This window comes from Monodon monoceros, unplaced genomic scaffold (assembly GCF_005190385.1).
Source record: "Monodon monoceros isolate NGI ecotype Baffin Bay Population unplaced genomic scaffold, NGI_Narwhal_1 Super_Scaffold_21, whole genome shotgun sequence".
In the NCBI taxonomy this organism is placed as follows: domain Eukaryota; kingdom Metazoa; phylum Chordata; class Mammalia; order Artiodactyla; family Monodontidae; genus Monodon; species Monodon monoceros.
Genome location: NW_021703778.1, coordinates 13,546,011 through 13,571,774, shown reverse-complemented (window position 1 = coordinate 13,571,774; position 25,764 = coordinate 13,546,011). Strand labels below are relative to the sequence as shown.

Here is a 25,764-nt window from a genome sequence, read left to right as displayed (position 1 = left end):
TTCTTTTAAGTACTTATAGGGTGTTCTTTCTTGTGAGAAAGAAGGGATATTTATAATATTATAAATAATGGTGACTATGTTGGTGGTTTTGCATTTATTTATCCTTTTCCTTCATTTTAGATCTGGAACTTGATGGGTGACCTAGTCTACAGGAATGCTCTAAGAGCCAGAGTCAAACCAGATAAATCATAATTATATAAATAGGATAGTAAATGGGCACAGCTGTGCACGTGCGTGCACACACACACACACACACACACACGCACACACAAGCACACACACTCACTCCCCATCCCCAACCCCCGTGTTTCCTCAAAGGTAATAATTTAAAATTCCTAAAGTATATATATATTTTCTTTATTTGGAATTCTTTATAATTTTATTATTTTCATTTTACCCAATGCCTCTAATAGTCTCAGAGTTTTAAGAAAATTATGACAAAGACAAATGTCTAGTTATAAACAACTAGTTAAGTAGTTAGTTGTTTGTAAGTTGCTGTAAACTTCTGCTTTATGTATGTGTTCATAATTTCTATTGTACGGACCTTAGAATATATGTACACTTTTCCAGCATTTTCTGTAAGTTGTACATCAGAGCACAACATTAAGTTATTTTTAAAGTATGTAGTGGTGTAGTGCGAACGATCACCATTATAATTAGATCAAGAATTAGAATAAACAACAGTTCAGCACAGAAGAACAATGGCATGGTTAGTGGTATTGTCTTTGAAAATGAAAGTTAACAATTTGGTGAACTTCTCAACCTGAAGAAGGGAAGTTTGACTAGTTTAGGAGAGTTTTTCTCTAGCTCATTTCACTAGCCTTGGTGAGCTATAGGCATAATGATAGGGGTTTGGGGTTAGAGAGGGTGAAAGGATAAATGAGAAAATGGCTCTTATTAATAGTTTTATCTCTTTTAATTAAGTGTAACCATATGCTGTTGATAGCTTTATATCCTTGGAAAGAGTCTCACATGAACATTTTCAATGTGCATTTTCCTTTCTTTTCTTTCTAAAAGTCTGTTTTAATTACCTCTGGTTAATTCCAGGCTGAATTAAGCAAAAATCTCATTTCTTCCCATTCATTATGTTTGTGGTTTTGGGGGTTGGCTTTAGGGAGGTGGGTGGGGGAAGTGGTAGTGAAGAGAAATTTATAGCTAGAGGGAAAATTCCACTTAACATATGACTCAGCTGAAGAACAAAGAAATCATAGTTTCAAGTAATCCAGGATTCAGTCCAATTAAAATCTTCACTGTTTATCCTCTTCCCTGTTTCAGTAAGGTGGGTCTCTTATAAATATGATCATCCAGTGAGACTCACATGCTGCATGCCGAGACAGCTGCATCTGTGTTTCTTCTGTCCAGCAGTAAACACTTTCTGCCTTGAAGCCGGAGCTTATTTAGCCTGGCTTATCTGGTGCTGCTGTAGCAACCATCAGTCTCCAGGCAACTGAGGCAGGTTGACCTCTGACTTGAACTGAGTGCAGAACTACTTCAGTTTAGCTGCCTTAGACAATTGTATTGGTGTTGAATGTGCAAAGTGTGAATTTTCTAGGCAATGTGCAAAGGAAAGGATACAGAAATATTTAGAATAAATCGAATGTTTAGATAGAACTCCTAAAATTGTGATGCACTTGGTAATTTAATCTTCTTTCCAAAATGACAGAAGTTTATTTCTGTTTAACTTTTGTATAGGCCTTGTATGTTTTCAGATCATGCAATTCACTGTGTTTAGATAATCACACCCTAGCCTTTTATTTAGAGTTTCTTTATAGGTAGTTGATTTAAAAATGAAGAGAGTAGTGCTATAAGTGTGTAAGTTAAAACTGTCAATGTTTAAAATATAATTATAGAAGCCTTGTTACAATTATTGAGAAAACCATCACACCAGCAAGCAAATGTTTTAAAAAATATAAATCAGAGAATAGAAGTGTTAAATTTGAACGATGTTTTGACTTTCCTCCTTTCCCTCCCAAAACCTTAATGAAAGCAGTAATTTTTAGTGATGGGCTTGGTGCCAGCAGGATAAAAATCCGTAGGTCATTCTTGATCTTTCTGGCCTTGGTTTTAAGTAAGATAGACAGGCCTCTTCTTTGGTTTATTTGCTGTCTTAAGGATTGTTCCCAGGCAAGTGGTCAGGGAAGTAAGATCAGGAAGAGCTAATAGAAATTAAAAACTGAAACTAGATTTGTGCCTTTAATGGGGCAAAAAGGAGACACTTGTAAAAATGTGGGGAGACAAAGTCTGATGCTTAGCAGCCCTAATTTGAAAAAAACCTTTAAAAATGTTTGATAACCTAGTTTTATATTGTTTGATGTCAAATCCTTTTGTTTTATTTGATAAACTTGTTTTTAGGGTAATTATTCCTTTACAGATATCAGCAGTATAGTTACAATTATAGTTCCTTAACATTATTGGAAGATAGAACTGCTGTCCTTGTGATGTTTTAATGATGGGTGCTCTGCTCTTGTATCATGGGTAGAGGTATAAGTTAGTTTCTATAGGTGTGCCATTAATTTTTCATTTTGCCTTTCAAATTCCACTGTTTCTTAGTTCTGCATTCATTCTGTTTTGTCTTTGGAAGAATTCTGGTGCTTTTGTTTGAAGGATGATTGCTTTAATAGAGTTTAAGACAGAATGTAATGAAAATAATTGTACTCTAATATGTCTTGCATTCTGAGTTTTGCTTTTGGATACAGTCTTCATGTAGATAATCATGGTTCCTTGTTTACTCTGTGTTACTATTATAAAAATGATACAGGTTTAAAAGTAATTTAATTGAAGGAACTTCTAAGGTTTATTTATGTGATATTTAGTAAATGCAGATAAATTTAAGTATTTTAAAGGTATAATTTAGTGACTAATGTTTTGCAGATTTCTGTGAGACTTTTACTTCAAGTATCTTAACTTTGGTGTGTGTGTTGGGGAGCTGTCTTAGATATAATCCTGATTTCCTTTCAGATGATGGCTGATAGGGCACTTTAATTCTGTTTGGGAAAATGGTTCAGTTTCCCAGGCCGATTCATCTGTCTTTGGAGGAGCTCTGACTTGATTGGTCAGAGCGAAAGTTTCATCTATTTTATTTTATTTTACTTTATTGTTGTATCCTGCTTTTTAATTAATTATTTTATTTATTTATTTTGGGGGTTGCATTGGGTCTTGCTGCACACAGGCTTTCTCTAGTTGCGGCGAGCGGGGGCTACTCTTCGTTGCGGTGCGCGGGCTTCTCATTGCGGTGGCTTCTCTTGTTGTGGAGCATGGGCTCTAGGCACGTGGGCTTCAATAGTTGTGGTACGCGGGCTCAGTAGTTGTGCCTTGCGGGCTCTAGAGCGCAGGCTCAGTAGTTGTGGCACATGGGCTTAGTTGCTCTGCAGCATGTGAGATCTTCCCGGACCAGGGCTTGAACCTGTGTCCTCTGCATTGGCAGACAGATTCTTAACCTCTGCATCACCAGGGAAGTCCCTGTTTTAAATAATTACATAATGACTTGTAATTTTAAGGAAGTCCACATTCTGAGCAGAATAAGTTTTTATAAGTGCTTTCTAATGTTACTTACTTTTGGATGATGAAGAGGTTAAGTGACATAGATGATGAGCCTCTGTGTTAAGGGGTATCTCTTTGAAAAAACATTCTTAAGAGTTTTACTGTGTCTGTTTGTGTGGCACAATGCAAAATAGCAGAAACTGGGGTCCGAAATCCTAGATTCCTGGAACGTTGCTGCTCACTAGTGTGTCTGTGGGTAGGTCTTTTACATTTGTGGATGTTGATTTCTTTTTTCATATGTGAAATGGAATACTTCAAATACCTGTTCTACCTGCAGTACAGGTATATTCTGAAGTTCAAGCGAGAATAAGTACTTTGCAGACCATGAAGTACTTTGGAATTAATGGTTATTACACCCATTTAGTCATTTCACATACAGCTGTTGACTAGGTCTTTTCATTCTTAAATTATTTCAATAGTCTCTTTAGTCCTAGGGACTTAATTTCCACCCCAAAAGGTAGGTGATATATTGATTAGATATTGGCCAATTAAGAAACCTGCTTAGAATTGGTGGTTATTCTGCACAGTCCTGTTGCTCAATCATCAGTGTTCATTGATGGTTTAACTACAATTTAATCCCTCCCACTACTTTATAAACTCAATTGTGGGGCATTTCAGCATTAGCCTAAACAATGGTTTTGAATACGTTAAGCTCCTAACAATTAGAGAGCAGTTTGGGGCATTGAATAAAGTGGAATGATGCAATTGAACCTGACAGCTTTAACAGTCAGCCTACTCATGGGACCTGAAAGTTGTTCACACATGGTTTCTTCTCTCATCACATGCTGAGTATTAAAGCCCGATGGTGGTAGCTGACACAGAAATGGGTCTGTTATCAGGATACATTTTAGAGTACAAAGTTAGGATTGAGTTGGAGAATATATGAAACTTTCTACTGTTCTCCAGTTTTTCCTGGAAACTTTTCTAGTCAAACAAACTGTGTATAAATTATCATTAAAATATTTGAATCCTTACATTATATTTGCTGTATTGCTGTGTTATTATAGAATATATAGATTAAGATATCATTGCATAGTGAGACGGTACTATCTAATTTTTCTTAGGGAAATGTTTTACTCTGAAATATAGCCATGTTAATATCAGAATATAATGGGCAAATTATGTTCTCTAATGAAGTTAATGGAAAAGATGGAAACCATAATAGTTTATGAAAAGAAGCTTTAAATAACAAGGTAAAGTTTGAGTGCTTGCCATCTGCCACGCATTCTTCTCAGCCCTTACGTGCAGTAACTCAAGTCTCACAGTATTCTTATGATGAAGGTACTATTTCTATCTCCATTTTTACAGATGGAAATTGAGGACAGAGAGCTTTAGTGCCTCACCCAAGGTGAGATAGTTTGTCTTATGGCCGATATAGTGATAACAAAGAGTTTTTTCTTGTAAGAGTATGGATGAAGTAGGAATTTTTAAAAATAATACTGTTTAGTGAGCTGACAGTATTTCAGAAGAACGCATTTTTAAATCATGTGTCAGCGTTGGAAAGTTTGAAGAAGAAGCTGCTGTGTTTTAGAGCTTGTTTGAATCATTTGACTTTAATGTTTATTGACAGGTTAATTGTGCATTTAAAAAATGCTTGCTATGACCTCTTCCTATATGATTGAAGCATGAAGTTTCATACTCACCTCTAGATGATGGATTGCTATGATACTTTCCAAAGGTGAAATTTTGATAGGTACTGTTCTTTCAAACCTAATTTTTCTTCTTTATACTTTATTTTTCTGCCTTTACCAACATTAGGGAGGAAAAAAAAATCTACCAAAACAACACCCACTTTTAAGTCTGATACTCAGATAATTGAGTAGATTTAGCCTGATTTTTTCCCTCTCTACTACTAACTTCTTTAGAATGAGCCAAGTGCCTAGGAATTTGGTAGACTTACTTCACTCTACAACTAGAACTCTTTCAAAACTTCTCTGTGGTCATAAGGAGACATTTGAAATGTAAGAGGTGAACTTCAAGCTGAAATGTAATTTTAATCTTGTTAATATTTTAATAGGGTATGTCAGTCTACTTAGGAAACACTAAATTTCTATGATTTATTTTGAGTTTCACTACTGCCTTGGTCTAGGGACTTGCATATCTTTCTAGATGCTTAACATAGTAAGTTATTCTAAATTTGCTAAGGGTATTCTTGGACTCAGGTACTAAGCATATTTTGCTTCACCGTGACTTAGATTTACCTCAGTAATTATTCAGTTTATTTTTACTTTACTTGGCTCTGGGTCCATCTTGTAAAATAATTGTTACACTTAGTGAGACTTTTACTAAGGTATTAGAATAGATATAACATCTTGCGTGGAAGTGGTTCCTTCAGTTATTAGTCTTGGGGAAGGAAAAAAGAACCTGTCTAAGGTATCATATATTTGGAAGTGAAAGCAGAAGTTTATTAAGGCAATATGAACTTATAATTTCATAAAATATTTTTATCTTGATCTAAAACCTATTTTTACATTTTGAGTAGATGACTTCATTTCATCAGGACACTATAAAGCCAAGTGACCAGTTTTTTGGCGGTCGTATTCTTTTTTTTTTTTTTAAACATCTTTATTGGAGTATAATTGCTTTACAGTGGTGTGTTAGTTTCTGCTGTATAACAAAGTGAATCAGCTATATGCATACATATACCCCTATATCCCCTCCCTCTTGTTTCTCCCTCCCACCCTCCCTATCCCACCCCTCTAGGTGGTCACAAAGCACCGAGCTGATCTCCCTGTGCTATGCGGCTGCTTCCCACTAGCTGTCTATTTTTACATTTGGTAGTGTATATATGTCAATGCTACTCTTACTTCATCCCAGCTTACCCTTCCCCCTCCCCGTGCCCTCAAGTCCATTCTCTACGTCTGTGTCTTTACACCTGTCCTGCCCCTAGGTTCATCAGAACCATTTTTTTTTTTTTAGATTCCATATATGTGTGTGAGCATATGGTATTTGTTTTTCTCCTTCTGATCCACTTCACTCTGTATGACAGACTCTAGGTCCATCCACCTCACTACAAATAATTTCATTTCTTTTTATGGCTGAGTAATATTCCACTACATATATGTGCCACATCTTCTTTATCCATTCATCTGTTGATGGACACTTACATATTCTTTTTTGTTTTAGCTTCTTATTTTGAAATAATTTTTGGGTGTATAGAAAAGTTGCAAAACCAGCACAGAGTTTATGTGTCTTGTGGATACCTTCACTCAGCCTCCCCAGTGTTTAACAACTCATACTCTTTATAGTGCCAATAGGCCTGAGAACATATTTGCCCACAGTAAACATTCTCTTTCCCAGGGCAAGATAAAATTGAAATAAGGTATGTACTTCCTTCCAGACACAATTGCCAGTTTTTTGGTTTTTTTTTCATTGAAGTCTAGTTGATTTACAATGCTGTGTTAATTTCAGGTGTACAGCAAAGTGATTCAGTTATACATACATATATTTCTTTTTTTTTTTCAGATTCTTTTCCCTTATAGGTTATTACAAAATACTGAGTATAGTTCCCTGTGCCATACAGTATGTCCTTGTTGGTTATCTATTTTATATATAGTTGTGTGTATATGTTAATCCCAAACTCCTAAGTTATCCCTCTGCCCCTTTCCCTTTCCTCTTTGGTAACCATAAGCTTGTTTTCCATGTCTGTGGATATATTTCTGTTTTGTATATAAGTTCATCTGTATCTCTCTCCCTTTTTTTTTTTTTTTAAATTCCGTATGTGAGCTCTATGATATGATATTTGTCTTTGTCTGGCTTACTTCACTTAGTATGATAGTCTCTAGGTCCATCCATGTTGCTGCAAATGGCATTATTTCACTCTTTTTATGGCTGAGTAGTAGTCCATTGTATATATGGACCACATCTCCATTATCCATTCATCTGTCAGTGGATATTTAGGTTGCTTCCATGTCTTGGCTATTGTAAATAGTGCTGCTATGAACATTGCGGTACTTGTATCTTTTTGAATTATGGTTTTCTCTGGATATATGCCCAGGAGTGGGATTGCTGGATCATGTGGTAGCTCTGTTTTTAGTTTTTTAACGATCCTCCATAGTGGCTGCACCAATTTACATTCCCACCAGCAGTGTAGGAGGGCTCCTTTATCTCCACACTGTCTCCAGCAATAACAACTGCCAGTTTTTATACTAGGTCTTCTGAAGCAGACCTGTGGTACATTACTAATTTGCTTTCGGTGCACTTTAAAAATCCATGTTCAAAGTGTGCTTTGGAGAACTGTGTATATATTGTTTCCCTTATTCCTTGTTCCAGATTCCTTTTATATAAAAGCTTTCAGTGCCCTTTATGCTTCATAACTAGCTTCTTTAGGTTCTCATGGACTTCCATGAATCTTAGTGCTTTCACTTATTAATAACGAAGGTTTTTGAGTCTACAAAATGCCAGTCATTATATGTGTACTGTCCTCATAAGTTGTGTGTCTCTTCCCTGCTCTCTTACTTATCCTTCTCTATTGCTACTAAGTTGAAGAATGTTTTTACTAAAATGTTGGGAGTTTCTTGGTCCTAAGGTGCCTACAGAGTTATCAAGGGTTTCCAGCAGTAACCATTGTAAATACTATTTGAGAAGTGTTGGCCAAGCAGTGTCAGACATTTGTGGAATCTTTGGTAGCTTCATGTTCCCTGCTTAAAATGATGGTAATGACTTGAATTTTAATGTGGAGTGCTTTAGATGTTTTCATATACCACAGAATCCTACATGGTAAAATTAGTCATTTATTTTCAGTCTCTCTTGGAAATTTCTTGTTTAGATAAATACAATAATTTTTAAAAGACGAAACTACCAGATAATTTTTAAACATTCAGAAAATTTGGGAAATTTATCATTCAGGATAATGTATTTCTAATTTATTTTATTATTTTATTATTAATTTTTCCTTTTCCTGCCATCTTTATAAAATACATGTTTCCTGCTTTGGAATCATGCTAACAATGATTGATTCTCTTCCTGTTGATAGTCATTATGGAAATCAGTTATGGTGTGCTGCTTTGCGTTTTGATCCATTAGTGTAGTGGGCGTAGTGTGTGATTCGGAAAGTAAGATGATTTGGAGACTACATCAAGAAATTTGAAGCTAACAAGGATAAATATAAAGCTCTTGACAGAAGGAACCCTTCCTGAAAGAGAATAGGATCTTTGATTCTTGTCAAGAGACTAAGGCAGCTCATAAAACTGATAATTGGAACTAGAAAAGCAGTTCAACTGGTATGATAATAGTTTTGATTCAGCCAGTGGATGAGTGCACAAACACGAGAGTCAAAGGATAGGGTGCAGGTGCAGAGGCCCCTCCTGTCCACGTGCTCAGAGCACAGCCCCACCAGCAGTCGGGAATGCACTCATTCTTGCTGGTATTTTTCTCTCTCCTCTCTTGCTGTCAGCTGTTACTTCTTGCTGCCAACAAAATGTCTCAAGTTATTACTTTTTCTTCGTCTTTCTAATTAATTTTCCACTTCTAATCTGTTATATGCTTAGTTGATCTTTTTAGAATTGTGTCTAGAGTAAGTAAGTTCGCTCTGCAAAGAGCATTTTTAAGTGTGAGGTGCCCAAGATTTTAAACTGGGTTACTGGTAACATCTGATCATTCTGTGTGTCTCTTTGGATTTTTCTTGTTCTAAGTTATTTTATAAGTATCCAAGATTCCCAAGTAGTTAACTTCTGGAGAGGTTAAAAAAAAAGGTCTTCCTGTGTTTCCATTTTTGACTCATATTTTATATATTCTATACATGGTAAGTGTCTAGTGTGATCTTTAGGTTAAAGTGCTGACTTAGCTTTTGCCGAGGGCTAATTGATTGTTAAACAGTACTATATAATCCAAACTACTGACTTCGTATACGTATCTTTAATAAGAGGAAAAATGAAGCCCAGAAATTGACCAGTTGAACTTAGACATTACAGTATGAACTATGAAATATACCCTTTGAAACAATGGAAAGCAAGGACAGGATTCTACATCACAGGGACTATTACTATGAATTGTAAAGGCCAACTTTTATGCTTAGTAAGTTGGCTAGAGGCCGAATATTAATGTCAGGGTCTGAGTCTTTCCAGAAACACAGTTTACTCTCTTGTTTATATTTTGCTTGTTGTCACTATTATGTCGTCTTGTTCTCTTTCGTGCAGTTAAACGTGTCAAAATGTCCCACATCTTTTGTTCTGCTGTTATTCAGCTGCTTTATATTAAAAATGCCTCAGTTCTTTTAAATTGTTTTCCAGAATTTTGTTTTGCAATAACTACGCAATGATTTTGTTTTTATGAAAGGTTAAGTTTGATTTCATTCATGAGAAAGAAAAAGAAATCTACTTTGAAATTCGTGGTTCTGTTAAGTCTGAAAAGTATTTCAGGCTAGTAATGGCCTTCTGTGAGTTAACAGTGTTTTGTGTACAAGAGATTTGCTTCTAAAATGCCACATTTTTAAGGTTATAATATTCTTGGAAAGTGGGAGAAAGTATTCACATCAAAGAAGGCATTTTTATTACTTTGGATTACGCAAGACTTTGGCCAGCCTCCTTAGCTTCATCTGTTTAAGGGTTCATTTTCGCTTGTTTGGCACAAGTCCCAGTGGAGGCCTTCAGAATTGTGGTTAGCAACATGAATGAATCACAAACTGTGGACTAGCTCTTCAGTTCGTAGAGCTGGCTTACTGCCAAAAAGACAGTGCCTTATATGGGGTCAGGGCAAAGCTGTGATTCGTTGAGCCCTGCATTGTATAGAAAACATACTTGTGATGCCTGTTTGCTTTCTTTTAAAATAAAACAAAACAAAACAAAAAGCAGCAGGCTTCCAAGTCTATCAGAATAGGAAGTAACAAAATAGTGTGCAGGTTTTACTAATGACAGAGTTAAGCAATAGAAATATGGCTCTGTATAGTTAAAATACTAAAGGTAGAAGTTGGACCTTTTGACCTCCTCAGCCAGCCTGTGAGGTAAGAGATTGAAACATTTGTTAGACATCTGTTGTCTCCCTGCCCTTATTTTGTAAATGGTTTAATAAGATTAAATAACTAGTCATATGTTCACATGGTTACCATGCCACTGGTTTTGGTATCGAATAGGTACTTTGAAATTAAAGCATGAATAGTTAACTTTGTGCCAATCCTTTTTCTTTCTCTCTCTCACTTTTTTATTTTTTTAAATTTAGAGTTATGTAACTTTCCAGAAACTGGAATATTGGAATGGTGAAACAAGAATGAAATTTGCTCTTCAGAAAGTCAGAAATTTTTGCTTATATTCTTAGGTTGGAGAAAATAGTTGTTACTAGTTCTATTAGGAGGAAAAGTATTAAGATATTTTTAAGTATAATTCATTTGTCTTTGTAATTCTTTTCATTTAGGCAAATACTCTAGCTGGATCTTCTCTTAGTCAGGCATCATCTCATATATATGGCAATAGATTAAATCCAAATTCATCAATGGCAGCTCTTATAGCTCAGTCTGAAAATAATCAAACAGGTAAGATTTCAAGAATTTTTAAACTCTAAAGTTCTGTTCCCTTCCCCCAGTGTAATTTTTACCCCCTTCAGGTCATTTGATTTGAAAGATCTAAAGGTGTGGTTAATAAGTAAAATCTAAAGCGTGGGGGGGGGGGTTGTGCCCCTCCCTTTTTAAATCAAAAGAATCACAGTTGGAAGTAAATAGTATGCTGTGCTGCAAAATAGTGATGTGCTTTTTTACTGTCTGAAATGTAAATGTTTAAGCAGAGCCATCAGCAGGCAGGAATGCTAGTGTCTCCCGTGACTTTTGTGATTGATGTGTTCAGTGCTCAGTTCTGTGCAATGAAAGTAACATAACACTGGGCTTTTCTCTGAATAGCCTCAATCTTTATTTGCATAATTCATGAAATTGCATTACACAAACTTGGTAAAAAAATCCTGTTAGAGAATTTCTACAGTGTTTAGTAATCCTGTGAATTTTTACCAGTTGACATTTTGTAGCGTTTGCCTCTTGTACTGTTTTAATGAGCCACTGGATTTGCTTTGTCTTATTCCATCCTTAAGGATTTGTTGACATGTCCAAGTAGTCATGCCTGTTTGGGGGAAGGGAATGGGTTTAGCAGTTCACCAAGAATGGATCAGTCATGTCTTTACACTTTAAGGGTCAGAGGTTACCTGACTCAGAATAAGGGGAGGACAACCTTAAAGAGGCCAGATAGGATGATTTTATAAGGAACTAACTGTAGGGGAAATACAAGTTATTTTTCAAGCAGAGATATTCGGTGTTACCTAAGGAATATTTTGAAGAAATTAGTTTCTTTTTCCTTTTAAATACAGAATTCTGTATTCCTACTTGTTATTGTCCATTTGGATATTTAGTGTTATGTGAAATGATCCATATAATAGATACACTTTTAGTGTGTAGCTCTATGTAATACATATGTATTTTATGACTTGTCTTGGAATGCAAAGTGTTAAAATATACAAAGCATAAGGATTTGCTGTGATAAGCATACAGATTAGCTGTCCACAGCTGTGATTCATTACTTTAACCGTAGAAATTAAAAGTGGCTGAGGGGAGGGTACTGCAAATGGAAACCATGCTTCTGTGCTGTAAAATTGAAAGGAATGAAAGAATGAACATAATCCATGGCCTTCTCCACCCACAAAAAACGTGTAGGGACAACGCCTTACATGCCACAGTTCAGCAATTCTAAACTAGCAACATACTAGATCTTCTACTTTCATAGTAACTGCAAAGATAGTGGTAAAGGTTTTATGTATGTTTTAGAAAAAATCAGGGCCAGAGCTTAAAACCTGTTATCTAGTGAGAGTCACTTTATCAGCTGTGAAATATTTACACTGCAGATCAAGAACTCGGAGACAATAGCCGCAGCCTTGGTGGCAGAGGAAGCTCACCCAGAGGGAGTCTCTCACCAAGGTAAGCGTTATTTGCACTGCAAAGTATCGGCAAAGGAAACATTTCGCGATTTGGAAACTTCTTTAACTCATATCAGCAGAGCATACATTTGTGAGGCTATAAAAGCATTCTATAGATAAGAAGCATGTCTGGACAGTCAAGAAAAATGATTCTAAATTGACTTGAATATTAATTTAAACACATGGTTAGATTTGTAAGCTTTGTAAAAGATATACCTTTTCTTGGATTTCTAATGAATTTCAGCTCTCTTGTATATTCAGCTCCTGGTACTATTAATGTATTAATTTGGGTAATTCTTTTTGGTTAGAAAATAGTCTTAAAAGTCTCTTAGGGCTTCCCTGGTGACGCAGTGGTTAAGAATCTGCCTGCCAATGCAGGGGGGACATAGGTTTGATCCTTGGCCTGGGCAGATCCCACATGCTGCGGAGCAACTGAGTCCGTGTGCCACAACTACTGAAACCCCTGCGCCTACAGCCCGTGCTCTGCAACAAGAGAAGCCACTGCAATGAGCAGCCCGTGCACCGCAAAGAAGAGTAGCCCTCGCTCGCCGCAACTAGAGAAAGCCCCCATGCAGCAACAAAGACCCGGCACAGCCAAAAATAAAAACAAAACAAACAAACAAAAACAAACAAAAAAAGTCTCTTAAAGCTGCAGACTCCAGGCTTTCAACTTTGGGTCCCAGTTTTAGCTCTGTTGTGGGCAATGCACTTAACCCTTTAGTCTCTAGTTCCTAATTCAGTAAATGAAGTTCTTGTGGCTCATCTCTGAAATCCCTCTAGTTCTTAAAATTGTCTGAAGCAAAGTATAGCAAATATGTTACATTGTTCTGTGAAATTATCTTAGATGTTATATGAAAGAGTTCAGGTACCATTTATTAATATATTATATATAAGGTTATTCCTGTGAATAGCACATTAGGCTATCGTTTTATTAACTTTATTCCACTCTCAACTCCTATACCTTTTTCTAGTTTGTTTTCTCTCTGTTCTCTAATTTTGTAAACTGCCTCAAGCATAGTGTTAGATTGGGTGAGAATGGAGCAGAAGGAGGAAGAAGCCCATTCAAGAATCTTTTTCAACTGTGGAAATTTTAAAATTCTATTAAAAATAAAAATTTTTCTGCCATGGCTACCGTAAATATCACTGTTGTTGTGTTGCTGATATATATGGGAATGTCTGTTAAGGAACATCTTTAACATTAGAGAGATTAGTCCAATAACCTCTAATTTTGCTATTTTCTAGTGCTGCATCAAGTAGTGCCTTTTTTCTAATCCCTGAGTGAACTAAAGGTAGTATTGTTTTCCTAATTGAACTCTGCAGAAAATTAAATAGTCTTCTTTTGAAACTAGGAGTCTGAAGTACAATTATAACATCATCTGACCAATTTATAATTTATGCTGTGTTACTTCTGTACTGTTTTATTCTTTTTTTTTCAAAGAAGAAAGTTAATGGATTTGTTTTTGCTCTTATGTTTAGTGGAGGAAGCGTCTCTGCGTTCTCCTTTTTTTTTTTTTAAATTAATTTATTTTTGGCTGCACTGGGTCTTCGTTGCTGTGCTTGGGCTTTCTCTAGTTGTGGTAAGTGGGGACTACTCTTCTTTGCAGTGCATGGGCTTCTCATTGCGGCAGCTTCTCTTGTTGTGGAGCACGGGCTCTAGGCGCGCGGGCTTCAGTAGTTGCGGCGCACGGGCTCAGTTGCTCTGTGGTATGTGGGATCTTCCCGGACCAGGGCTCAAACCCGTATCCCCTGCATTTGGCAGGCGAATTCTTAACCACTGCGCCACCAGAGAAGTCCCCGTGATCTCCTTTTTTTTTTTTTTTTGTGGTACGCGGGCCTCTCACTGTTGTGGCCTCTCCCGTTGCGGAGCATGGGCTCCGGACGCGCAGGCTCAGCGGCCATGGTTCACAGGCCCAGCCACTCCACGGCATGCGGGATCTTCCCAGACCGGGGCACGAACCCGCGTCCCCTGCATCGGCAGGTGGACTCTCAGCCACTGTGCCACCAGGGAAGCCCCCCTGTGTTCTCCTTTTAAACTTAAAATATCGTGCAAGCTACCTAGAAATTATTCAGGATTCCTTACTGCAATTTTGCATTGTGCAATTCTTCGTGTTTCATTAGCTAAATGGTATTTAACACAAAAAAATGGCACTAAATTACTTTAGCACATACTTTAGCACATATTTCCAACTGTATATTATTCTTTAAAAATCAGCCTGAAATATAATGGCCTAAATTATCCTGGCAATAATATACTATTTGGAAAGGGATGGGCAGCTGTATGTAGCATGTGATGTTTACATGTGGAATAAAAAGCCTCATTTGTTTAACTTCTAATTTAAAGAGATTTTTGGAGAGATGCATATCAGGGATGTGGCAGAGCACTCTCAGGCTGTTGGAAGACCTGAGCTGTAGCCCAGCTCTGTCACTTACTAGCGGGGTGTCTTTGGACAAGTCACTAAAGCCCCATCTTGTTTCCTCAGGTAGAAATGGAGCCAGTAAGGCAGGTTTTGACTTCTCACTAGGTTGTTGTGAAGATAACTGGGTGGAAACACTTCAGAAACTCTAAAGCCCTTTACTAATTTATTATATTTTTATGGAGGCTGGAGAACAGAAATGGCCCCATTTACTTTTTTAAAACAAAAAGTGGATGAGAGAACATAACATGTACATCTTAATATAAGTGATACTTGTTTTGGAAGAGGTGATTAAGTTGTTATCATTTGAAGTACAGATGTAAGACATTTTAGAAAAAATTTGTATAAAGGGCTCAAAAATTGCTTTGGTCTGGATAATGTTCCCTAATTCTAATAATACTTGAAACTAAGTATTTTTGAATTTATAACAAAATACTCCTTCAAAATTGTTTAAAAATTCTTTTTACTGATATTTGAGATTTTGTGGTTATGAATTAAAATGCTCTCTACTTTATTATAATTGTACAGTGTCTTTCTAGTCCTGTCTTTCTCCCTTTTGTCTTATAAAGTTGCATCAAGTTCTTTTACAGCCTATTTCAGAGACTATTAATGGTGTGTTTATATATTTTCTAGTGGTTTTTAATTATTGAGCATGGCCAGCTATTCCCTTGATTTTTACCATTTGGGGAGGAAGGATGGTAATTACTAAATTTTAGGGTAGATTATGGTTTTATTGTTCTAACATAGGCAGCCCGGTGTTAGAAAACTTGTACAGGAGAAGGCTCAGCGTAAGGTGAGAAATGTGAATGTGCTTCCTTCAAAGGGTCCTTCTTCTGTTTAACCTGAGGATTAATGTTTCCAACAGATCCCCTGTAAGTAGCTTACAGATCCGCTATGATCAACCAGGCAACAGCAGTTTGGAAAACCTGCCCCCAGTAGCAGCCAGCATAGAGCAGCTTCTGGAGAGGCAGTGGAGTGAAGGACAGCAGTTTTTATTAGAACAGGGCACTCCTAGTGACAGTAAGTATTCTCTTCTTGTCTTTAAAGAAAGATCAATAGATGGATGGATGGATGGATGAACAGATAGGTGGATAGATGTTGAAGTCACACTTCATCAAGAATAGCATTGAAATTATGATATGTCTTACATAATATGGTGAGAAAGTGTAATGTAGTGGCTCAGTAGAACAAATGCTACAGGTTTACTGCTTGGACTTGAATTTTGTTTTTATCTGTTATTAACAGTGTGATCTTAGGCAAGTTTCTTAATGTCATTGTGCTTTTAGATTTCCATTTGTAGGATGGGAATAATAATGTACCTATATCATAGTATTGTTTTGAGGGTTAAATGACATAGAATATATAAAGAACATTGCCTGGCTCATGGAATTCACTGGTTTTTGTTACTTTTTATAATTATTAAAATATTGGTACATTGTTTCTCCATTGTACTTTGTTCTAGTCAATTTTTAAAAGTTTTACTAAAATATGAGTTATAGCTTCTTTTAGCTTAGTTGTTTGAATCAAACTTGCTCATCTTTGGAGAATTTGTTTTAAAAAATGTGTATAGTCAGGTATGGCCAACTCTCTTGATTTTACAATTTGGGTGAGAAAGGAGAATAATTACTAAATTATATATATAACTTATATATATTATCTATATCATTTACTTGCTAAATTATGTAATATATATTACATATACATATTTAGCATCTTTACAATTTTAAGTATTAAGGAGAGCCATGGGTGAAAAATGCCAAACACAAAAACTGTTACTACAGATACTGCTAACTAGAGAAGTGGCCTAATATTAAGGATATATATATATCTGGGGGAAATAATCGGTGTTTTGGTTTGGTTTTTAATCATTTTGGGGGTGGGAGGTATAAGCTTTTGCTGCTTTAATTTTTTAAAACAAAACAAAATATTTTGCTTACTGTTACACAGGTGCCATAAATTGGTATTTTTATGAATGGTGCTCTGACAAAAAATGCTAATTGTGAGGAAATTCATGCTGGGATAATCCTTTCAACATGATAGCTGGAGGACAGGTTTAGCTTAGTCTTACTGCATCTCATTTGGGTATACTAAGGGTTTATTTGTGGGATCTTGAAGAGGAGGGATAAAAGTTAAATCCTTGGGAAATGACCGTATGTGTCTGTACCAGTAGAATTGTGTGTTTTCAAGGCCCTGAGGGCATGTTAAACAAATACAACTTTTTAATATATAGAACTTTTAAAGTGTCATTCACTGCAGCATCACACAGGCCTCTCTCTCTGCTGTGTCGAGAGGTCTGAGAGCTGTGGCAGGAACGGAAACGGTATTTGAGGTGGTAAGGCAGGACAGAAGCCGAGCCTGTATGCAGATGACGTGCCTTCCCTTGGAGCTGGGAGAGGGGCTGTGGTGCACACACACTGCTCTCTGCTGGGCGAGTGTGGATCCACAGGCCTAGCGGCTGGGCTTCCTAGTCCTGTGTCAGGTGGCTTGCTTAACTCAACCAAGCAACAAACAAATACTTGTGCTCTTTATTTGTGGCGAAGGATATTGGTGTGATTCTTTGCCCTTTGAAATATGATTTTAATGAAAAATCATGGCGAGCACTTTGAATTTTTAATTAGGTTTTTATTTTGATGAAAATAAAGTGTTCTCATGATTTTTCTTTGAGAATGGAAATTACCTGAACTAGGTTGGGTTTTTTTGGTATGTGGCGACAAAGTTTCCACATGGTATATCTAGGAACAGTATCCCTTTATGCTTACATAGGTACAAATATATTATGGTTTATTTATATCTACATATAAATTTAGGAACAGAACCTAGTCACTTAAGAAATGCTTTATAGAATTTCTACTTTTCTATTTTAATTTATTTCTAAAGTTATTGACACTTAAGTCCATAAAATACCTAGTCCTGTGTATGAAATTCTTTATTAAAAACCATTCAAATGTCTGCTAGTTTTAGGAATGCTGAAGTCATTACACCAACTTCAAGTAGAAAATCGAAGATTAGAGGAACAGATTAAAAACTTGACTGCCAAAAAGGAACGCCTTCAATTATTGAATGCACAGCTCTCAGTGCCTTTTCCAACAATAACAACAAATCCCAGCCCATCTCATCAAATGCATGCATTTTCAGCACAGAATGGTAAGTATGAATTTATTGTGGATCTAAGGAAAGTAGGATGGACTTCCATTATCTTTTTCATAATAACTGAATAATAACTGGTCACCAGTTATATGCAGATGTAGAAAAGGAATGATAAATTATTTTCTATGAGCATAAAGAATCCTGCTCATGTAGAGAACAAACATATGGACACCAAGGGGGAAAGTGGTGGTGGGGAGATGAATTGGGAGATTGGGATTGACGTATATACACTAATATGTATAAAATAGATAACTAATAAGAAACTGCTGTATAAAAAAATAAAATTCAAAAATTCAAAAAAAGAATCCTGTTCATTGTTCAATTTGAATTTGCTCTAACTTCTTTAGTACAGAATTTAATGGTAAAATTTAAATATGTAATGATCTCTTTATTGATTTAAAGCCATGATATTCAGTAGAGATAAAGATTTTTTTCATTCAAATTGGTCTTACAAGGCTTAATATTTAAGTGTTTTTAATGCGGGCTTCGGGGTAAGCTTTTTTAGACGAGCCTTTAATCTTACACATAATGTAATTTAACAGGTAAATAGGTTTCTTTTTCTTCGTCTTTTTTAATCTAGCTCCTACTACTGATTCCTTGAACAGCAGTAAGAGCCCTCATCTAGGAAACAGCTTTCTACCTGATAATTCTCTTCCTGTATTAAATCAGGTAATTTGGGTGTGGTTAGTTTCATTTGTGTGTCTCACTTATGAACAGTAGTATATCACATTAGATGGTTTAAAATTATTTTAAACAGTTTTGCTGTGTTGTTTACAACTTAGTTTCTATTCTTTCTTACGTTAGGACTTAACCTCCAGTGGACAAAGCACCAGCAGCTCATCGGCTCTTTCTACTCCACCTCCTGCTGGGCAGAGTCCAGCTCAGCAGGGCTCAGGCCTTAGTGGAGTTCAGCAGGTCAATGGTGTGACAGTGGGGGCACTGGCTAGTGGAATGCAGACTGTAACATCCACCATTCCTGCCGTGCCTGGAGTGGGTGGAATAATTGGAGCTTTGCCAGGTAACCAACTGGCAATTAATGGCATTGTAGGAGCTTTAAATGGGGTTATTCAGACCCCTGTCACAATATCCCAGAACCCTACCCCACTCACCCACACAACTGTACCGCCTAATGCAGCACATCCAATGCCAACTACACTGACTAACAGGTAAGAAACTTACTTAAATACCTTTTGGGTTTTTTAGTGCAACATGGTACCAGTGCTGTCCATACTTTAGATTGGGATTTTTAAATGTGTTCCTTGTTAGATGTACTCTAAGAAATTAAAACCCACCAAACTTAATATATTATACCAAGAGCCATTTATTTTTGACACTTAAGTAAAACAAAATTAAATCACCTTTTGTAACAAAGCATTAGGTATATTCTATACTGAAAATTTCAGTTTTGATCTGTGATGTGTGTTTTAAATGCTAATTTTTCTCATCCCCGTGTATATTGCCTTCATGTGTCATAAATCCTGAAGAAAAGTAATATTATAATGAAGATCACATAGGAATGTTGGTTTCTTAAAATTCAGCTATGTAATTTTGTTAGCTTTGTTGTCAAAGATTTTGATATAATATGAAGGTCAAATATTTATCTTGAATTTCCAGGGAGTGAGACTCACTGTTTCACTGTAGTGGAATTTCATTTGAATGGCAAAGCCATGTTGTTATTGTGCATACTTTTGAGGAATAAGTCATTTTAAATGGATTTGCAATGGATAGTAGTAAACTATTTCTTCTGGCTCTCTTTTCATTGGTGCTTAATTTTACCGACCATTGGGACTGTAAAAAAAGTTTAGGTCAAATCAATTAGTAGTATGTTTGGATTCTTTCTTTGTTTTAAATATGTGTCACTTAGTGTGGGTTAAATTATCCTTGAATGATTAAAAATAGAGTATTACATGTTCATGTTATAAACACATGTAAATTTTTATTCCATAAAACAACTGAGTGCCTGCTTGGTTTACAGTGTAAAGGGAAACAAAACATTTACTGACAAGGTGAATTCTTGTTTACCTGTATATGTGCAGAGAGAGAGAGAAAGAGAGATAAAAGAAATTTGTACATCATTGTTTTCAAAAAGTGTTATGGTTAGAAACTTGTTAAGTTATTAAACATCAAATTGAAACAATTGTTCATTTTACATTAAAAAAAAACATTAAAAGGTGTACGGTAGAAAGTAAGAATTTTCATCGTTTTTCAGTGCCTCAGGACTCGGATTACTTTCTGACCAGCAAAGACAAATATTTCTTCATCAACAGCAATTCCAGCAGTTGTTAAATTCTCAACAGCTCACACCAGTAAGTTCTTCCTTTTGATAATACTTGATCTTTATTAGGAGCAAGTGATCCAAGCTATAATAACTATTCAGCATAGGTATAGATTGCCCACTGTGTGAAATGACATTGTGCTGTCGTCTGTGATACCTGCAGTTACATTATATTGATTCATCGACAAATACTAGAACGTGGTCTATGCAGCTCTGGTAGACCCTGTATTTTCATGGAGCTTCATTCTGATAGGGGTGATGGACGATAAATATATACACAGCTTTTGGTAGTGATGAGTACTGGGAAGGAAAATGAAGCAGGATAAGGTGGTAGATAACAGTCGGATGAGAGCCATCTTAGATAGGATGGTCCAGCCTCTGAGCAGGTGACTTTTGAGCACACACCTGAATAAAAGTTGAAGGAGCATGACTTTGTGGCATGGGGGTGGCGTGCACTCAAGGTGGAGGGACCAAGGCTTGTGTGCTGTGTGACTGGGCTGGTGGGGAGGAGAGCAGTCAGATGGGTGAGCATGGGCTGCAAGGTTGTGGGCTGCCTTGTTTGGCTCTCCATGGCATGGAATTGAGATTTACCTTAAGTGTGATGGAAAGCCATTGGTGATTTTTTTTAAAAAAACCTTTCTTTGTGGAAATAAACATTCAGGTGTACAAGAAGTAGAGAGTATGGTATACTGATTGCCTAGCTTTAATAATTATCCCAGTTAAAAAACTCTTTTTTCGTATATCCTCATTTTTCCTTTCAGAATTTTAAAGAATTAATTGTAGGGCTTTTGTTTGTTTGTTTGTTATTTTGGCCGTGTAGCATGGCATGCGGGATCTTAGTTCCCTGACCAGAGATCGAACCCGCACCCCCCGCAGTGGAAGCTCGAAGTCTTAACCACTGGACTGCCAAGGAAGTCCTGTAATTGCAGGGCTTTGAACACAACAGTGACATGACATACAGTGATGTTTAGATTCACGGGATTCTCTGAAGTCAGTAGGGAATGAAGTCTAATGTCTCAGGACTGAGCCCTGGGCACCCTGGAGGAGGAGAGTAATCTAGTCAAGGGTCTAGGGAAAAAGTGGCCAGTGAGTTAGCACAGAGAGTGGTGGCCTAGTTCCGTGTGAGGAAACATTTCAAGAAAGGGAGGACTCAGCTGCGTAGAATGCTTCTGGTGAGACAAGTAAGAACTGCCCATTGGATTTGGGTGTCTAGAGCTTTTTGAGAACGTGGTTTTGCTGAGAAGTGGAAAGCTTCACTGAGTGGTTGGAAAGAAAATAGGAGAGGAAGCGAAGATGGGGTACAGGCAACTCAAGATGTTTTACTGTAAAGAGCAGAGAAATGAATCGGCAGCTAGCATTAGAAAGATGTGGTCTAAGGGGGGGTAGTTTCTAATCATTTTGAAAATGACAGCATATGTGTATGTTGATGGGGAATTTTCTGGTGCAGAGAGAGGAGGGATAACACCAGGGCAGCAGAGCTCTTCAGGAGAGAGCAGCTTCCCCTGTGATAAGAGGGAGGCAGAGAGGCTGTCGGTGGGTTTTATGACAGGAGGTTGAGGAAACCCACTTCTAATGTTTGTAGTTTTTAAATGGGAATTATAAGTAAAGTCATCAGCTGAGGGGGATAGGGATATTGTAGTTAGAGGAGAGAAAGAAGGTGTGGAACATATCTTGGAGGTGGGGAGAGAACTAAGGCAGATGTGGGAGGGTGTGTCTAGCACACCTCACTGCTAGGAGAACACCCATTTAATTAACTTTGGGGTTTCAGCCTTTGTTTGTAACTTCTTTCTAAAATACATCTACCTACTTTCTTGCTTTAGTCAAAAATGTATTGAAAATGTCTGTTTTACAATTCTGGATCATTGTCACTGTTCTTAACAGTGGTATAAGGATAGAGTCTATATAAATACTTTTTTTTTTTTTTTTTTTGCCGTACGCGGGCCTCTCACTGGTGTGGCCTCTCCCGTTGCGGAGCACAGGCTCCGGACGCGCAGGCTCAGCGGCCATGGCTCACGGGCCCAGCCGCTCCACGGCACGTGGGATCTCCCCAGACCGGGGCACGAACCCGTGTCCCCTGCATCGGCAGGCAGACTCTTAACCACTGCGCCACCAGGGAAGCCCTATATAAATTCTTAAACGCTTACACTAAAATGTAATCTTGTTTTCTTATCTCTTGCCTCATCTTAATATGAAGTTCTGGAATTCAGTTTATTTGGGGTTCTTCCTGTTAATCAAGATTTTACTCTAAGAACAGCACGTATAGGTGTCTCGTTTCTGGAACGTGGTTGATCATGGAATTTTTAGCACAAATTATTACCCAGAGACCAGGAAGACTGAGTGGATTAGACTTGGCGTTTCCTTTGCAGCCAAGGTTGTGGTGTGAGGTTTGTTTATTTACAAGCATCAAACTTCACATAGTCAGGAATGGTGCTGTGAGGCACCTCCCTCCTCCCACCTTAAGGAAAACTCTTGCTCGACCTCCTGACCCTCCTCCCCACCAGCTGCTGCCCCATGCTCAGCCCTGTCCATTTCTGCCTGGCCTCTTCCCTGACCTGGTAACGGCTTCTGCCCACTGGAAACATTTTCTTCCCTTAGCTCCCAAGATACCACATTATCTTGGTTTTCTTCCTACCTAACTGGTTCTTCCTTTTTAGCTTCCTTTTCTGGGTCCTCCTCTTCTCCTCAGCCCCACTCATTTCAGAGCATCCTAGAATTCAGGATCTCCTCCAGCCACAAAGCTTTAAATACTGTCTGTGCTGATACCGACGTCTCCAGCCCGGGCCGCTCTCTGGAATTTCAAGCTCCCATATCCACTGCTTACTTAGTTGCCACCACTTGGCTCTCTTAATAGATGGTGCAGGCATAATTAATGTGTCCAGACAGAACTGCTGACCTTCCACATGGCTGCCCCACCTCAGCTGATGCACCTCCATCCTTCCAGCTGCTCAAGCAGTTATTCCTTCACCCCTCTCTTTTTCTGACACCTCACATTGAATCCATCAAGAATCCTAGGTCAGGTTGTGTCGCTCCTCTGTTCAAAATCTTCCTTTGCCTTCCCGCATTACTTTGAGAAAAACCAGAGCTCTCTCGGCCAACGCTCCAGACCCTCATCCTTCTCTGGCCTCCTTCCTGCTCACTGCACTCCGGCCCGGTCTCCTTGCTCATCCTGTGTCATGCTGGGTGTGCCACGGGGCCCCTCGGCACTGGCTAGCACTCTCTCTGCCTGGAACCCACCCACCCCTGCCCCCCCATATCCACATAGAGAATTCCCTCATCTCCTCGTGTCTGTGTCCAAGTGAGAACCACCCTGACCCCCGCCCCTGCTGTCCTCTCTCTTACACTCCTGTTCCCCCCGACCCTGGGCAGTACTCATTTCCTAACATTTCTTCACCCCAGAACAGTGCCTGGCACATCATAGTAAGCGCTCAGGGGTGCTCGCTGGAAGGCATGGTCTCATAACCGCATCAAGAAAGCACTCTTTCTGTTGGCATGAATGAGAACTTTAAAAGTTATTTTAAGTTCCCAGAATTATTAAGGGAGGGATTTCACCATGCAGTGCATTCTAAAGCCAAATGCAGGTCACATGGCTGCTCTAAGTTGCCATTCTCCTTGATTATCATGGGCAACCGCATATGAATAGGGGTCTCCTACGTTTGTTTGCCCCATTTTGAAAATAAGGCCATTCCCTGATGATATTGACATTTTACAGTAGATGGTTATTATCTAGTGCAGTGTGTTCTTCCAGATGAGACTCTTGTTGTCTTTCTTAGTAGTATGACTTTGCTGTCACTTAAATACCTAATATCAGAGCAAAGAAGAGAGAAAGCAGGCTGTCCTGACTGCCGGGTCTGCACTGGGACTCACCTTCTCCTGCATGTTCTTACCTAAGGAGCAGCACCAGGCCCTTCTGTATCAGCTGGTGCAGCAGCACCACCAGCCTGATCTCCAGCAGCTGCAGATCCCGGCACCCACGCAGATGCCCATCAACAACCTGCTCGCAGGCACGCAGGCGCCTCCGCTTCATCCAGCCACCACCAACCCGTTCCTCACCATCCATGGCGATAATGCAAGTCAGAAGGTAACAGTAAGTGTCTGTGCTTTGTTACAGCTAGTGAAATATCAAAACGAATTTTATTGATTAATCAGAGATGACTGTCCAGCCCCTCTCTTCCTCCCCACCCCCCTTAAAATATATTATCCCCCTGATAATTTCTTCTTAAAACCAGTTGTTTCAGCACCTGGATATTGTAAACACAAAGGACCTAAGCCAATTTATATATCCTCTAAGTATATCAGTTTGAATTTGCATGTAAGGTTGGAAGACTTTTATAACTCAGCAATTTTTCAAAATGAAAATGTGTTTTAGTGTGATATGGCAAGTGGAATTGGACAGTCCAATCAGAAGATAGTAGTTGGTGTTTTGAGAATCTTTGTTTAACTAATTTGTTTAATTATAGAAATAGTCTAGATAATTTAGGAATATTTTTATTATTTTGCTCAGACATGCTAAAATTGAATTATATTTATAATAAAATTAATATATAAACTTTAGGGCAATCCAGTTATTCTACCTGATAGAAAGTAAATCATAATCACATTTGTAATGAAATTTAAATTCTTTATTAATCTCATGTAAGTGATAGCATCTTACCCTTTCAATGTACAAGTTAAGATAAATAAAAATGGGTGCAGGAACAGTATACTATACATATAGTAGCACACATTTTAAGGCTGTTTCTTTCTATTAATTCTCCCCTTCAATCAGGTCTACTTTACTGGAGTATAAATGTTTCCCCTAAATTCCAGTTCAGGGCAGAACCCTGTTAGAGGAAGGATATTGGGATATAGAATGGAGACTGGACATCAGGAAAAGGAAGAAGGGAAAGAATGAGGTGGGAGACTTGGCAAAAAATGGTGTTAAAAGTCACAATGTTTGCTCTTTCCCATTACTTTGAAAGTTTGCTCTTTACTGTGCTTTTAGTTTTCAGAAACTTTAGTTTGTATTTAGTAACAAGAATTGGCTCAAAATATAGAATTATTGGTTTTCATTAACTCTTCAATGCTTTTCGTTTGCCCCACTGTTCCTCTGACTTCCTGACTGTGAATACTGTCATTATCACAAACCTAGTTTTGCAGACATGGAAAATTTCATTGATTCTGTATTAATTTAGAATTTTTTTTAACCGTTTTTTCCTAAGTTTTTTCTTGTGTTAAAAAAAATTATACAGTATGAAATGTATTTTTAATGGAAAATCACAATAGTAAACACTATAAAATAAACAATATTAATTAATGTAGAAAAGCAAGGCTGGGAAATAATATTTATGAGTATCCTGCTATGTGGCAGGCATCTTTGTTAGATACAATAGTATACGTGGTTCCAATCTTTAAAATATTAATAGGCTGTAACCCCATTTTTTAAATAGGGAGATTCAAAGAGGTTAAAGCTCAAAGGACACATAGCACATGTGGGATCAGAACCCATGACTTTGTTAGTTGATT

The 25,764-nt window shown here is 37.6% G+C and overlaps 1 protein-coding gene across 10 annotated transcripts in view; it reads left to right on the top strand.

Moving 5' to 3' along the window:
- The window catches only part of MLLT10 (MLLT10 histone lysine methyltransferase DOT1L cofactor), a 245,652-nt gene that overhangs the window by 217,806 nt on the left and 2,082 nt on the right, over positions 1-25,764 (top strand). For 7 of the 10 annotated variants that reach the window (XM_029239223.1, XM_029239228.1, XM_029239227.1 and 4 more), the window contains 8 exons: positions 10,888-11,005; positions 12,355-12,427; positions 15,706-15,860; positions 17,796-17,984; positions 18,568-18,656; positions 18,792-19,153; positions 20,197-20,293; positions 24,152-24,346. In XM_029239223.1, coding sequence (XP_029095056.1) covers positions 10,888-11,005; positions 12,355-12,427; positions 15,706-15,860; positions 17,796-17,984; positions 18,568-18,656; positions 18,792-19,153; positions 20,197-20,293; positions 24,152-24,346 — 1,278 coding nt within the window. Of the gene's footprint in view, positions 1-10,887; positions 11,006-12,354; positions 12,428-15,705; positions 15,861-17,795; positions 17,985-18,567; positions 18,657-18,791; positions 19,154-20,196; positions 20,294-24,151; positions 24,347-25,027; positions 25,155-25,764 lie in introns of all 10 variants that reach the window. The other 3 variants (XR_003796058.1, XR_003796057.1, XM_029239226.1) reach the window with 3 other exon arrangements.